The sequence below is a fragment of the Oncorhynchus tshawytscha genome, linkage group LG34 (assembly GCF_018296145.1).
Source record: "Oncorhynchus tshawytscha isolate Ot180627B linkage group LG34, Otsh_v2.0, whole genome shotgun sequence".
NCBI classification, from domain to species: Eukaryota; Metazoa; Chordata; class Actinopteri; order Salmoniformes; family Salmonidae; genus Oncorhynchus; species Oncorhynchus tshawytscha.
The window spans coordinates 9,730,038-9,746,189 of NC_056462.1; the positions used below are offsets into that span (position 1 = coordinate 9,730,038).

Genomic DNA, 16,152 nt, shown 5'->3' on the forward strand with positions numbered 1-16,152 from the left:
CCTGCCTACAGACAGAAACTAAAACAAGAGGCCCCCACTCTGAGGTCTGTCCAACGCTGGTCCGACCAAGCTGACTCCACACTCCAAGACTGCTTCCATCACGTGGACTGGGAGATGTTTTGTATTGCGTCAGACAACAACATTGACGAATACGCTGATTCGGTGTGCGAGTTCATTAGAACGTGCGTTGAAGATGTCGTTCCCATAGCAACGATTAAAACATTCCCTAACCAGAAACCGTGGATTGATGGCAGCATTCGTGTGAAACTGAAGGCGCGAACCACTGCTTTTAATCAGGGCAAGGTGTCTGCTAACATGACTGAATACAAACAGTGCAGCTATTCCCTCCGCAAGGCTATCAAACAAGCTAAGCGCCAGTACAGAGACAAAGTAGAATCTCAATTCAACGGCTCAGACACAAGAGGCATGTGGCAGGGTCTACAGTCAATCACGGACTACAGGAAGAAACCCAGCCCAGTCACGGACCAGGATGTCTTGCTCCCAGGCAGACTAAATAACTTTTTTGCCCGCTTTGAGGACAATACAGTGCCACTGACACGGCCTGCAACGAAAACATGCGGTCTCTCCTTCACTGCAGCCGAAGTGAGTAAGACATTTAAACGTGTTAACCCTCACAAGGCTGCAGGCCCAGACGGCATCCCCAGCCGCGCCCTCAGAGCATGCGTAGACCAGCTGGCCGGTGTGTTTACAGACATATTCAATCAATCCCTACACCAGTCTGCTGTTCCCACATGCTTCAAGAGGGCCACCATTGTTCCTGTTCCCAAGAAAGCTAAGGTAACTGAGCTAAACGACTACCGCCCCGTAGCACTCACATCCGTCATCATGAAGTGCTTTGAGAGACTAGTCAAGGACCATATCACCTCCACCCTACCTGACACCCTAGACCCACTCCAATTTGCTTACCGCCCAAATAGGTCCACAGACGATGCAATCTCAACCACACTGCACACTGCCCTAACCCATCTGGACAAGAGGAATACCTATGTGAGAATGCTGTTCATCGACTACAGCTCGGCATTCAACACCATAGTACCCTCCAAGCTCGTCATCAAGCTCGAGACCCTGGGTCTCGACCCCGCCCTGTGCAACTGGGTACTGGACTTCCTGACGGGCCGCCCCCAGGTGGTGAGGGTAGGCAACAACATCTCCTCCCCGCTGATCCTCAACACTGGAGCCCCACAAGGGTGCGTTCTGAGCCCTCTCCTGTACTCCCTGTTCACCCACGACTGCGTGGCCACGCACGCCTCCAACTCAATCATCAAGTTTGCGGACGACACAACAGTGGTAGGCTTGATTACCAACAACGACGAGACGGCCTACAGGGAGGAGGTGAGGGCCCTCGGAGTGTGGTGTCAGGAAAATAACCTCACACTCAACGTCAACAAAACTAAGGAGATGATTGTGGACTTCAGGAAACAGCAGAGGGAACACCCCCCCCATCCACATCGATGGAACAGTAGTGGAGAGGGTAGCAAGTTTTAAGTTCCTCAGCATACACATCACAGACAAACTGAATTGGTCCACTCACACAGACAGCATCTTGAGGAAGGCGCAGCAGCGCCTCTTCAACCTCAGGAGGCTGAAGAAATTCGGCTTGTCACCAAAAGCACTCACAAACTTCTACAGATGCACAATCGAGAGCATCCTGGCGGGCTGTATCACCGCCTGGTATGGCAACTGCACCGCCCTCAACCGTAAGGCTCTCCAGAGGGTAGTGAGGTCTGCACAATGCATCACCGGGGGCAAACTACCTGCCCTCCAGGACACCTACACTACCCGATGCTACAGGAAGGCCATAAAGATCATCAAGAACATCAACCACCCGAGCCACTGCCTGTTCACCCCGCTGTCATCCAGAAGGCGAGGTCAGTACAGGTGCATCAAAGCTGGGACCGAGAGACTGAAAAACAGCTTCTATCTCAAGGCCATCAGACTGTTAAACAGCCACCACTAACATTGAGTGGCTACTGCCAACACACTGTCAATGACACTGACACTACTCCAGCCACTTTAATAATGGGAATTGATGGGAAATTATGTAAATATATCACTAGCCACTTTAAACAATGCTACCTTATATAATGTTACTTACCCTACATTATTCATCTCATATGCATACGTAGATACTGTACTCTATATCATCGACTGCATCCTTATGTAATACATGTATCACTAGCCACTTTAACTATGCCACTTGGTTTACATACCCATCTCATATGTATATACTGTACTCGATATCATCTACTGTATCTTGCCTATGCTGCTCTGTACCATCACTCATTCATATATCCTTATGTACATATTCTTTATCCCCTTACACTGTGTATAAGACAGTAGTTTTTTGGAATTGTTAGTTAGATTACTTGTTCGTTATTACTGCATTGTCGGAACTAGAAGCACAAGCATTTCGCTACCCTCGCATTAACATCTGCTAACCATGTGTATGTGACAAATAAAATTTGATTTGATTTGACGTCTGGCACTGCAGGATTTGAGTCCCTGGCGGTGTAGAGTGTTACTGGTGGTAGGTTTTGTTAGTTTGGTCCCAGCTCTCTGTAGGTCATTCACTAGGTCCCCCCATGTGGTTCTGGGATATTTGCTCACCGTTCTTGTGATCATTTTGACCCCACGGGGTGAGATCTTGCGTGGAGCCCCAGATCGAGGGAGATTATCATTGGTCTTGTATGTCTTCCATTTCCTAATAATTGCTCCCACAGTTGATTTCTTCAAACCAAGCTGCTTACCTATTGCAGATTCAGTCTTCCCAGCCTGGTGCAGGTCTACAATTTTGTTTCTGATGTCCTTTGACAGCTCTTTGGTCTTGGCCATAGTGGAGTTTGGGGTGTGACTGTTTGAGGTTGTGGACAGGTGTCTTTTATACTGATAACAACTTCAAACAGGTGCCATTAATACAGGTAATGAGTGGAGGACAGAGGAGCCTCTTAAAGAAGAAGTTGCAGGTCTGTGAGAGCCAGAAAGGTGTAGGTGACCATAAATACTTTTTGCCCCACTGTACAAAACTGACTGTGCTGACTGATTTGGTTATTTTTGTTTCTTTGCACAGACTGGGTTTCCCATCTAATTCGAACCAAAACATTATACTTAATTATTGAGTCAACACATGGAAATTTGTTATATTACATTTGTATCAGCATTAGAGATGGGCTTGACTGTGGAGAACATTTTATAGTGTCATGTTTCTGTGTGTACAGCATAGTTTCTTATATAAAGACCTTCATGTTTTTCTGTTCAATTGTGTGTTTACAGTCTGCAGTCCATGAGGACCTTCTGATATCCAGTGTTGCTGGCGGAAGAGACTGGGATCCAGTCTGCAGCCCAGACCCTTCTCTTCACAGTCTCAGTGCAGGGATGAAGCAGGGCCTGGGGCTGATAGAGATAGACCCTCCTGTTCCTGTGATACAAACACCACAGTATCCATGATGAACAGAGTAGGTCAACCTGGGCTTCAGCCTTCACAGACAGTGGTGGGTATTCTAACAGGAAGTATGTCTTCAGTCTCGTCGAATGCCTTGTACCTGAATTCATGGAAGGCCTGTGCCTGGGTCTAGCCTTCCTCAGTTGGCTCATGGTTACCCCATCAATACAGACAGGTTAAGGATGGGCGTTCACCACAAGAGGTACCTAGCCTATAACACAACACACAATCCCAACAACACCCAAACAATGTCTAGAGATCAAGGAGGGATCTCAAAGACTAACCACCTGAGGGCAGTGGCTCCTGCTTCTACTTCTGCTGTCATTGGGTCATAACGTGGGAGGCCGAGCGTTAAGACGGAAGCAGACAAGCCATACGCCTGCCCCACGTGTGCAAAGCACTTTACTGAGGCAAACTATTTGAAGAAGCACCAGACCGTTCACACTAAGGATAGGCCCTTCAAGTGCAAAGTATGTTACAAGAGCTTCTTCCTGAGTAGCCTTATCAGACATAGGAGTGTCCACAATGGGGAGAAATAGTAGCAGTGTGGCTTGAGATTTACACAGAGGGCATCTGGGAACCTTTCTGTAGCTGACGTATAATGCATTCGGAAAGTATTCAGACCCCTTGACTTTTTCCACATTTTGTTACGCTACAACCTTATTCTAAAATGGATTCAATAAATTTTCCCCCTCATCATTCTACACACAATACCCCATAATGGCAACGTGAAAACAGTTTTAAAAATGTTTTTGCAAATGTATTAAAAATAAAAAACAGTACAATTTAAATAAGTATTCAGAACCTTTACGATGAGACTCTAAATTTAGTTCAGGTGCATCATGTTTCCAGTTATCATGCTTGAGATGTTTCTACAACTTGATTGGAGTCCACCTGTGGTAAATTGAATTGATTAGACATGATTTGGAAAGGCACACACCTGTCTATTAAAGATCCCACAGTTGACAGTGCATGTCAGAGCAAAAACCAAGCAATGAGGTCGAAGGAATTGTCCCTAGAGCTCCGAGACAGGATTGTGTCGAGGCACAGATCTTGGGAAGGGTACCAAAACATTTCTGCAGCATTGAAGGTCCCCAAGAACATAGTGGCCTCCATTCTTACATGGGAGAAGTTTGGAACCACCAAGACTCTTCCTAGAGCTGGGCGCCCGGCCAAACTGAACAATCTGGGGAGAAGGGCGTTGGTCAGGCAGGTGATCAAGAACCCGATGGTCACTCTGACAGATCTCCAGAGTTTCACTGTGGAGATGGGAGAACCTTCCAGAAGGACAACCATCCCTGCAGCACTCCACCAATCAGGCCTTTATGGTAGTGTGGCCAGACGGAAGCCACTCCTCAGTAAAAGACACATAACAGCCCGCTTGGAGTTTGCCAAAAAGCACCTAAAGGACTCTCAGACCATGAGAAGCATGGTCAGGACCTCAGACTTGGGCAAAGGTTCACCTTCCAACAAACTTAAGCACACAGCCAAGACAACGCAGGAGTGGCTTCGGGACAAGTCTCTGCATGTCCTTGAGTGGCCCAGCCAGAGCCCGGACTTGATCCCGATCAAACATCTCTGGGGAGACCTGAAAATAGCTGTGGAGTGAAGCTCCCCATACAACCTGACAGAGACAGAAACTCCCCAAATACAGATGTGCCAAGCTTGTAGCGTCATACCCAAGATGACTTGAGGCTGTAATTGCTGCCAAAGGTGCTTCAACACAGTACTGAGTAAAGGGTCTAAATACTTAAACTGAAATATTACATTTATATATTTTTGTATTTATTATAAATTTGTTAACATTCCCAAACCTGTTTTTACTTTGTCATTTTGGGGTATTTTGTGTAGATTGAGGGGGGTGGGGGGATATTTGAACCATTTTAGAATACGGCTGTAAACGTACCAAAATGTGGGAAAAGTCATGGGGTCTGAATACTTTCCGAATGCACTGTAGTTGTGTTTGGTGTCTTGGGCTAAGAGGGTAAATAACCACATACCCCTCATTAATCCTTAGTTAATTTATCATTTGAAACAGGCTTGTGTAAATACCTGCTTTTAGAGAGATGGTAAACATTGGATAGAACAAGGACAATTGAATCTTTATCTTACTGAGGTGATGTAGAAGGAATAATTGTATTCGTTATCAATTTCTCCTATCGTCTTGAAACATACAGATCATAAGAGTTTTTATGTGTAACGTAATAAACTGTACCGTAATTCACAGAACAGCGCTCATAACCTTTTCATTTAACCACGCCCTTTAAGCTATGACGCCAAACAAACGGAAGTGACCAATAACAATTTCCACGTTAAGGTTTTTATTGTTATTTAGACATTTATTAACACAGTGGAACATTGTTAATTTAACTGCACAGCATCACATACTTAACGTTACCCCAGTTTGTGTTTAATTCGTGTTAGCTAACAATGGCAAACTGTGACGGTGTGGTTTTTCACACTCAGATAGCCTCCATTATGGAGGTGCTAGCGAATGCAGCCGTTACAGAGATATGTAAACTCGTAGACGACGACTATGCAGTGTTTCGTTTGGAAAAGTCTCAAAGTCAGAAAGAAAACAGGGCATTGCGGAGGAAACTACAGCTTCTGGAACTGAAGGTGTCACGGGAGCGCGTCCTCGCGAGTCGTCCCAATAGTGTCAAGATCCTCGACGGATACAGAGGAATGGCAAGAGGTACATTTTGCTGAATGCGGAGGCTGCGCGGCCTGTCGCCCCGTTCCCCTCTGCTCGTGTTCGGATATGTTACCCAGGTTTGGAACTTGGTCAGTTTTTGGATAGTATGTAATACTTCTCTGATATCCATATTGTACAATGTTTGTATTTTACCAGGAAGGTCAATTAAGAAAAGTATTCTTCCACCGACAGAATTGCTTTGTCCTAATACCTATATTTTTGTTCTAAATAATAGGCATTTTAGGTATGCCTAAATATTTTTATAGTATGTGAATTTTCGAAAATTGAGTAAGCTTTGAGTGCCAGTATGTTATTCTCATGTCGGGTTTTCGTCTAGTATAAATCACTGTTCACTTTCGAGTAAGACTCACGTGTGTTTGACAACAGCTGATATGAATGAGTTACTAAACTAACGATTGGCGGGAAACATCGCAATTAGATGACGTCTTCTCTGTATTATGCCGGGTTCAAAACAACTCAGAACAAGTACATCTCCAACTTCTCTGCATTCAAAACAACTGGGAACTCGGGGAAAAAAAACTCGCTCTGACTGGAAATTGCATGTCGGAAATTAAGCTCTGACTTTCCGACCTGGAGATCACTTTCGTCATTATTTGACCTCGGTTATTTCCGAATTCCCAGTTGTCTTGAAAGCACAATGAGCCTCACTGCCTTACGTCAGATGGCGTCACCCATCCGCGATGCTCGTCCCTCGACGGAGTGCAGGCAGAATCGACACACATCTAATGTAGAAAAATGGATTAGCCTAGTTTGTTGGTATTTGTTGCTTACTGTATTTTTTAAAAACTAAGTAGTATGTTATACGATTAGTATGCAGTTTAAGTAAGTAGTAGGCAAGCTGGATTTCAGACAAAGACAGTATCATATTCTAACCAGCTTCTAACCAATTTCCTATTGTCATACTCAATAAAAAAAATGTGGTGCATGGAAAAGAATCCAGCAATAAATTAGGATATCAAGAAATTATGAGAACTGTTACCTTGCATTGTTGCCAATTGTAGACAGTGTACAATATAGCACTGATCACACAGTATCTAACTTAACCACCCCTTTCCTCCATTCACTCTCTCAGGTGAAGAACATTTCACTGGATGCCACAGGAGCTTTGTGAAACCAGTGGGACTCAACCTGTGGAGAGATGACCAACCCATAGCTATAAATGAGGAGACTGCAACCTCAACCCAGCATGTTATCGTGATAGAGGTTCGTGTCATAGTGTAACATAAAACATTACAGTACATCAAATGTGCCACGTCTATTTCAGAAAGCCTTCACTCCGCTATTAAAGGCCCACCTCAAACTAAGTTATCGCACCTATTTTGAGTAATTCCTGTCCTAGAGAGGAAGTTCTCGTTTTAGGTTCCACCTCAGACTGACACAGGAAAGTTATGTGAGCACCATTTTGGTTAACAGGCATACTATTAGGTGAAAATAATTATTTCAGAAAGACTACCTGTAAACAGTTGAATCTCAGCTAAACCGTGCCTATACGAGCTGTTGAGGGTTGCTGTTTGTCTGATTCTTGCCTGTTGATAATTCCAGTGAAACCATATAGGATTCCAGACATCATTAATATTTGGATATACACACAGATATGATCAAATAGCTATATTCTTTGTTCTCTCTGTCGTTTCAGCTAGCTAGCTATATATCAATGCATTATCTAAATCGCAGCTGCAAATCCACCATAGAAATAGAAAGAATAGAATATCTCGAAATATGGATAGCCTAATGTATGGTTTGGAGCGTGTATTGGTTTTGGTTGGCCCGGTCCCCAGGGTGGGTAGAGATTTCTATTTAGAATCAGTGGAATGGTTGCAAATCCTGCTCACCCGCAGCACCGGGTCATGCAAAACATATCTTTTTAAACGTTAGTGGTCAAAACCATTCATGGGGCGACGGGGGTAGTGGGCTCTAAAATGCATTAAGAACACCTGCTCTTTCCATGACATAGACTGACCAGGTGAAAGCCACGATACCTTAACTAGTGACCTCAATAAGGGATCAGAAAGATATTGGGAAGTTCAGAAAATCATTAGGTGATCATTTTGTATGATCTTCTGTGTAGAAAAGAACATCATCATTGATGTTCTTTCTCCACCAGTCTGATTTAGTGACTGGTCTAGTCCACTCTGTTCTAATGAGACTTGTGGGCATTTATTGAGGGAGACATATGTATTCCTGAGTCTTATCTTTCAGTGATGGGGGTCATAATATTTTGTAGCTTAAACCGTATAAAAGATAGAGCCACATTTTATTTGTAGGAAGGAAACCGAAACCGCTCAGTTTATTACAACCGCGGCTCCTGGAGGTTACTGACGTCACCCGGGTTCTATGAACCAAGCTTATTTTATTTCATAGTTTCTCTTGCGACCCCATTTTTAATTCAAGACCCCTAGTTTGAGACACGTTGGCATAGTCAGTGCAATATAGGGTCACTGCGGATAATTATTTAGCGGTGGCTATTTAATTAATTTCTCAGATTTTTCTGGACTAAAACCCTAACAAACTGTTGTTGCAGGATCTGAAAAACCATCAGTCAATAGGAAATATCATTATACTGTTGGGTAAGCTATTCATTGTTAGGGAATGATCCTTATAAATGTTACAAATAGGGACGTTCAAGACCCTTGTAAGACATCATAGTAAAATGGAGGGATGTATTGCAAAAGGAAATGGGAAAGATGGGTTAATCTGTGGATATCGAAGGGTTGGAGTTATGCTCAGAATGACTGGTGGATTGGCCGCTGTGAGTGATAATCTAGCACTTGAAGAAAGAGGAAATTAGGATTATATGTATAATTATTTAATTACAGGTACTGTAGATGTGAACGAAGTAGCTGTAAGTAGAAGTATTGTTGTCCGTTAGTTTACTCTAATAATGGTAGGGGGGGAAAGTGTATATACACTGCTCAAAAAAATAAAGGGGACACTTAAACAACACAATATAACTCCAAGTCAATCACACTTCTGTGAAATCAAACTGTCCACTTAGAAAGCAACACTGATTGACAATACATTTCACATGCTGTTGTGCAAATGGAATAGACAACAGGTGGAAATGATAGGCAATTAGCAAGACACCCCCAATAAAGGAGTGGTTCTGCAGGTGGTGACCACAGACCACTTCTCAGTTCCTATGCTTCCTGGCTGATGTTTTGGTCACTTTTGAATGCTGGCGGTGCTTTCAGTCTAGTGGTAGCATGAGACGGAGTCTACAACCCACACAAGTGGCTCAGGTAGTGCAGCTCATCCAGGATGGCACATCAATGGGAGCTGTGGCAAGAAGGTTTGCTGTGTCTGTCTGCGTAGTGTCCAGAGCATGGAGGCGCTACCAGGAGACAGGCCAGTACATCAGGAGACGTGGAGGAGGCCGTAGGAGGAGGCCAACAACCCAGCAGCAGGACCGCTACCTCCGCCTTTGTGCAAGGAGGAGCACTGCCAGAGCCCTGCAAAATGACCTCCAGCAGGCCACAAATGTGCATGTGTCTGCTCCAACGGTCAGAAACAGACTCCATGAGGGTGGTATGAGGGCCCGACGTCCACAGGTGGAGGTTGTGCTTACAGCCCAACACTGTGCAGGACGTTTGGCATTTGCCGGAGAACACCAAGATTGGCACATTCGCCACTGGTGCCCTGTGCTCTTCACAGATGAAAGCAGGTTCACACTGAGCACATGTGACAGACGTGACAGAGTCTGGAGACGCTGTGGAGAACGTTCTGCTGCCTGCATCATCCCCCAGCATGACCGGTTTGGCAGTGGGTCAGTCATGGTGTGGGGTGGCATTTCTTTGGGGGGGCCGCACAGCCCTCCATGTGCTCGCCAGAGGTAGCCTGACTGCCATTAGGTACCAAGATGAGATCCTCAGACCACTTGTGAGACCATATGCTGGTGTGGTTGGCCCTGGGTTCCTCCTAATGCAAGACAATGCTAGACCTCATGTGGCTGGAGTGTGTCAGCAGTTCCTGCAAGAGGAAGGCATTGATGCTATGGACTGGCCCGCCCGTTCCCCAGACCTCAATCCAATTGAGCACATCTGGGACATCATGTCTCGCTCCATCCACCAACGCACAGCTGTTTTCAGGTCTCTAGAGATGTTAGATCTGGTTTAAGTCTGGGCTCTGGCTGGGCCACTCAAGGACATTCAGAGACTTGTTCCAAAGCAACCCCTTTGCGTCTTCGCTGTGCTTATGGTTGTTGTCCTGTTGGAAGATGAGCCTCTGCCCCAGTCTGAGAACCTGCTCCAGAGCGCTCAGGACTTCATCAAGGATCTCTGTACTTTGCTCCGTTCATCTTTCCCTCAATCCTGACTAGTCTCCCAGTCCCTGCCTCTGAAAAACATCCCCACAGCATGATGCTGCCGCAACCATGCTTCACCGTAGGGATGGTGGCAGGTGTCCTCCAGACGTGATGCTTTGCATTCAGGCCAAAGAGTTCAATCTTGGTTTCATCAGACCAGAGAATCTCATGGTCCAGGAGTCATTAAGTGCGTTCTGGCAAACTCCAAGCGGACTGTTATGTGCCTTTTACTGAAAAGTGGCTTCCGTTTGGCCACTTTACCATAAAGGCCTGATTGGTGGAGCGCTGCAGGTTCTCCCTTCTCCACAGAGGAACTCTGGAGCTCTTGTCAGACGCACCATCAGGTTCTTGGTCACCTCCCTGTCCAAGGCCCTTTTCCCTCGATTGCTCAGTTTGGCTGGGCAGCCAGCTCTAGGAAGTGTCTTTGTAGTTCCAAACTTCTTCCATTTAAGAATGATGGAGGCCACTGTGTTCTTGGGGACCTTCAATGCTGCAGACAGCAGATCTGTGCCTCGACACAATCCTCTCTCGGAGCTCTACGAACAATTCCTTCAACTTCATGGCTTGGTTTTTGCTCTGACGTGCACTGTCAACTGTGGGACCTTATATAGACATGGGTGTGCCTTCCCAAATCATGTCCCATTAATTGCATTTACCACAGGTGGACTCCAGTCAAGTTGTAGAAACATCTCAAGGATGATCAATGGAAACAGGATGCACCTGAGCTCAATTTCGAGTCTCCATAGCGAAGGGTCTGAATACTTCTATTAATAAGGTATTTTAAATGTTTTTAAAATATAAATTACCAAAAATGTATAACCTGTTTTCACTTCATAATTATGGGGTATTGTGTGTAGATTTTATTCGTTTTTCATTTATTTAATCCATTTTAGAATAAGGCTATATTGTAACAATGTGGAAAAAGTAAAGTGGTCAGAATACTTTCCGACTGCACTGTATCTCATTTTTAAAAAGGTTTTCTCTAAATAAGCTTTGTTGTACAATTTAATGGTCAAATACGCTGGATGTTAAGCAGTCAGAAAAAATCTAATGAATTCAGGGCTTGTGAAATTATACCTAAGATAAATATAAGCCTTCTACAACCATAAGACCCACAAATAATGTATTGTTTTATCAAAATAGTTGAACCTGCTTTTTTTTGTTGCAATAATCACTGATCTGGCTTTCAAGAGTGTCTATAAAATTTCCCTTATGTTACCAATTTAACCAGAATCATGCATAATGCGCATTCAAGAATGACTAACTTCTTGTGGCAGGCATTATAGAAAATTGACAGCCCTCATACACGGATTTGTCAACTCTCTCACAATTTCTCTGTCAACATTAGAGTGCTGCTGCAGTCTGAGTGTTTTTACCAATCAGATTCACTGAAATCAAGGTGTTCCACATTCCCACGGTATTTATTTATTTAGACACCATCAAAAACTGTTACATAAATGTGGCAGCATATACACCTAAACCCTAGCTATCTGACATGCGGTATTGCTTGGAGACAACACAGTTTCTCAGTCTGATCAACTGTAGGCTACTGAAAACCGCAGCTGCATAGTCTAGCCTACTATGCTCCCTGTCGCTCTGGCCAGGGTAAACAAAGTGGTAACGTTGTGTATCTGTAGCCCATTTGTTAGTGAGAAAATGTGAATGGGATCAGATTTGGTTTATATTCAAACTTGGGCTGACTAGGCTACCTAGACTTTTTCAATCAAATTATTAACTGGAATTAATCAAACACAATAGCTGACAGTTGCATAGGGCAAGACTACACGATTCAAACCTGCATAAAACAAGCGCAGTCTTGTGAGTTTTATTGTCCAACCATGTTTATCCTCTTTTCAAACCATGTATTTTATTAGGATCCCCATTTAGCTGTTGCAAAAGCCCATATTAAACCTTTTTACTACAGATTAATCACCCCAGGCTGTATAAAGTCCTGACTTTTACCTGGTTAGGTTACCAGATCAGGAAATACTAAGGGCCCCAGAATTATTTTCCCGGCACAACTCGCTGCTCAATACTATCGGATGAATCCTAGAACATATGCCACATACATATCACAATTTGCTTACATGAGACTTCCCCATGACATTGTTATCGAATTCAACTCCTTTACCGATAATAATCATCTTCTCTCTTGTGTCAGCCTGCGGATGCAGACGCTGTAGGTCCTGGAGCATCGTCTTTGCTCAAGCAGGAGAAGACTGAAGGAGAGGAGGACCCACAACACAGCAGAGACATTCAGACTGGAGCAGCGGCTGGAGTGGCGCCCCCTGTAGCCGTGGTGGACCTTGCCACCACGCCCCAGCCCAGGACCCGACCCAGCATCACGGAGGTCATCCTCAAGTCAGAGACAGACACCGAGACACGCAGGCTCTTACACACAGGATCTGACCACGGATCAGACCCAGAGAGACTGTTGCTGGGGAGACTGGGCTGTTCTCCTGCTCCTGACTCAAAATATTTACTTTATGAAAACTCAAGCCCAAGGACAGTTCATTCCCATCAAGACTCAAGTGATGCATTAGAGACTGTTAATGATCTGTCTCGTTCTTATACGACAGAGATGGACCCTGGCATCATGCCCTTGGTATTAGAGACACAGACTGATCTGTCTAGAGGGGACTGGAACCCATACAGTAGTAGAATATACTCTGAAGGGTGCCTAGATAAGAAAGGGGAGGTTATAGTGATAGATGAAGTGAAAGTGGAAGGCGACGCTCCTCTGACATGTAATGCAGACGAGACTCCTATATGGAAAGGATACTCACAGGGCAACACCAGTGACTTCTTAGACTGCAGGGATGGGTTAGAGACCAGTCTAAATGTCGCAATCCACTCCCCTTCGCACGCGCTCAGGGACCCAGTGTCCACGTCGATGGCACCTTCCGATTCACATGGCCGCGTCTTTTTCGATCAGGTATTTAACTCCAACGACAGGGCTAGAGCCCAGACTCAGGGAGGGGGAGCCACATCAGGCAATAGTAAAGAGAAACGGTTCCTCTGCATGTTCTGTAACAAAGGCTTCAGCTGCCTCCAGAAGGTGGAGATCCACCAGAGGGTCCACACAGGGGAGAATCCCTTCAATTGTACCCAGTGCGAGAAGAGGTTCTCCCGCCAGGACCACCTGAAGAGGCACCAGAGGGTCCACACAGGGGAGAAACCCTTCAGCTGCCCCCAGTGTGAGAAGAGGTTCTCCCAGGCTGGTGACCTGAAGAGGCACCAGAGGGTCCACACAGGTGAGAAACCTTTCAGCTGTACCCAGTGTCACATGCGCTTTGCCCTGGCTGGCAACCTGAAGATGCACCTGAAGGTCCACGAGGGAGAGAGGCCGTTCACCTGTATGCACTGTGGGAAAAGGTTCTCAGAGAGGAGCTACCTAAGGACACACCAGCAGAAAAAACATTCCTCTGTATAACATAGAATCTGTCGAGCAGAATGGTTACTTTCTAAGGTTTAGATTAATGAAAGATGATTTTTTTACTGTCAGCTGAAAACATCCACAAATATATTCGGAATAATGAGAGTAACATATTTCAGTGTTGGATATTCCTGGGTAGAATATTGCATCCAGACATTGTGTGATATACAATGTCTTCAGAAAGTATTCACATTACTTGACTTTCTCCAAATGTTGTTGTGATACAGCCTGAATTTAAAATTTATTAAATTGTTTCTTTTTACAAATGTAATAATAAATGATAAGCTGAAAAGTATTCAACCCCTTTGTTATGGCAAGCCAAAATAAGTTCAGGAGTAAAAATGTTCTAAACAAGTTGCATGGACTCACTCTGTGTGCAATAATAGTGTTTAACATGAAATTTGAATGACTACCTCATCTCTGTACCCCACACATACAATTATCTGTAAGGTCCCTCAGTCGAGCAGTGAATTTCAAACACTGATTCAACCGCAAACACCAGGGAGGTTTTCCAATGCCTCGCAAAGAAGGGCAACTATTGGTAGATGGGTAAAAATAAAAAGCAGACATTGAATATCCCTTTGAGCATGGTGACGTTATTAATTACACTTTGGATGGTGTATCAATACACCCAGTCACTACAAAGATACAGATGTCCTTCCTAACTCAGTTGCCGGAGAGGAAGGAAACCGTTCAGGGATTTCACCAAGAGACAAATGTTGACTTAATTTTTTTACTTTGACCCTTTTTCGTGGTATCCAGTTGTCTCATCACTGCAACTCCCATACGGACTCGGGAGAGGCTAAGGTCGAGAGCCTTGCATCCTCAAACACAACCAACCAAGCCGCGCTGCTTCTTGACACAATGCTCAATTACCCCGGAAGCCAGCCGCACCAATGTGTCGGAGGAAACGGGATGCACCTGGTGACTGTGTCAGGGTGCACTGCGCCCGGCCCGCCACAGGAGTCGCTAGTGCACGATGGGACAAGGACCCCCCTAACCCGGACGACGCTGGGCCAATTGTGCACCACCCCATGGGTCTACCGGTCGCGACCGGCTGTGACAGAGCCTGGACTTGGACCCAGAATCCAGAATCTTGGGAGCCCCAATGGTGACTTTAAAACAGAGTTTAATGGCTGTGATAGAACATTGTAATTACTCCACAATAACCTAATTGACAGAGTGAAAAGAAGGAAGCCTGTACAGAATACAAATATTCAAAAACATGCATCCTGTTTGCTGTTGTTTGAGTGGCCGAGTTACAATTTTGACTTAAATCTACTTGAAAATCTAAGGCAAGACCTGGAAATGGTTGTCTAGCAATGATCAACAACCAATTTGACAGAGCTTGAATAATTGTTTTCAAGAATAATGGGCAAATTTGCACAATCCAGGTGTAGAGAGCTCTTAGAGACTTACCCAGAAAGACTCACAGCTGTAATCGCATACCAAAGGTGCTTCTACAAAGTATTGACTCGGGTGTGAATACTTATGTCAATTTCTGTATTTCATTTTCAATAAATTAGCTAAAATGTCTAAACATGTTTTCACTTTTATTATGGGGTATTGTCTGTAGATGGGTGAGGGGAATTATTCATTTTTGAATCCGTTTTGAACTCCAACTGTAACACAACAAAATGTGGAATAAGTCGAGGAGTATGAATACTTTCTGAAGGCACTATATAACGCATATATAAGCCTAAAAAGTCTGTTAGATATTGTGTTTGTACTGTGTAGGCTATATATTCACAAGTGCCAGTTTAATTACTTCCATTCAACTATTGACATTTTTCCCAAGACACTTTTATTGACAGAATGAATGCAGTTTATGAAGTTCATGCAGATTTTTGTTGAGACATTACATTTTTGTAATTTAGCAGGAGCTCCTAGTTGCAAGGAAAAGCTGCTTCCACCATTGGGGTGCCAGGACAGAAGAGCTTTGATTGGGTTAAACAGGAGCTTGAATGGGCTAAAAAAAAAACGACATAAAAATAAAAAAACATTAGCTGACGTGGGCTAATTGATCTGGACATTTTTGACAAGTTCTACATCTCTCTATGGTATGCAATGACTAACATGACGAGAGGAACTGATGATGCACTACCCAATTTCGAAATTGCACATTAGTCAGTTCTACTATTACAACATTCAAGAGTAAGTTTAAAGCTGGACTGAGATCGTTAAAACATCAACAACAATATATATATATATATATATATATATATATATGACTGGAAATA

The 16,152-nt window shown here is 44.2% G+C and overlaps 2 protein-coding genes across 4 annotated transcripts in view; one reads left to right on the forward strand and one right to left on the reverse strand.

Annotated features, from left to right (window-relative positions):
* LOC121841796 overlaps positions 1 to 16,152 on the reverse strand; it is a 314,557-nt gene that overhangs the window by 135,495 nt on the left and 162,910 nt on the right. The window lies entirely within an intron of this gene.
* LOC112231940 (zinc finger protein 583) overlaps positions 5,358 to 16,152 on the forward strand; it is a 969,163-nt gene continuing 958,368 nt past the window's right edge. The window contains exons 1-3 of one of the 3 annotated variants that reach the window (XM_024398329.2): positions 5,363 to 6,155; positions 7,249 to 7,379; positions 12,638 to 14,234. In XM_024398329.2, coding sequence (XP_024254097.2) covers positions 5,891 to 6,155; positions 7,249 to 7,379; positions 12,638 to 13,909 — 1,668 coding nt within the window. In that variant the 5' untranslated portion in view covers positions 5,363 to 5,890 and the 3' untranslated portion in view covers positions 13,910 to 14,234. Of the gene's footprint in view, positions 6,156 to 7,248; positions 7,380 to 12,637; positions 14,235 to 16,152 lie in introns of those variants that run through there. The other 2 variants (XM_042311879.1, XM_042311880.1) reach the window with 2 other exon arrangements.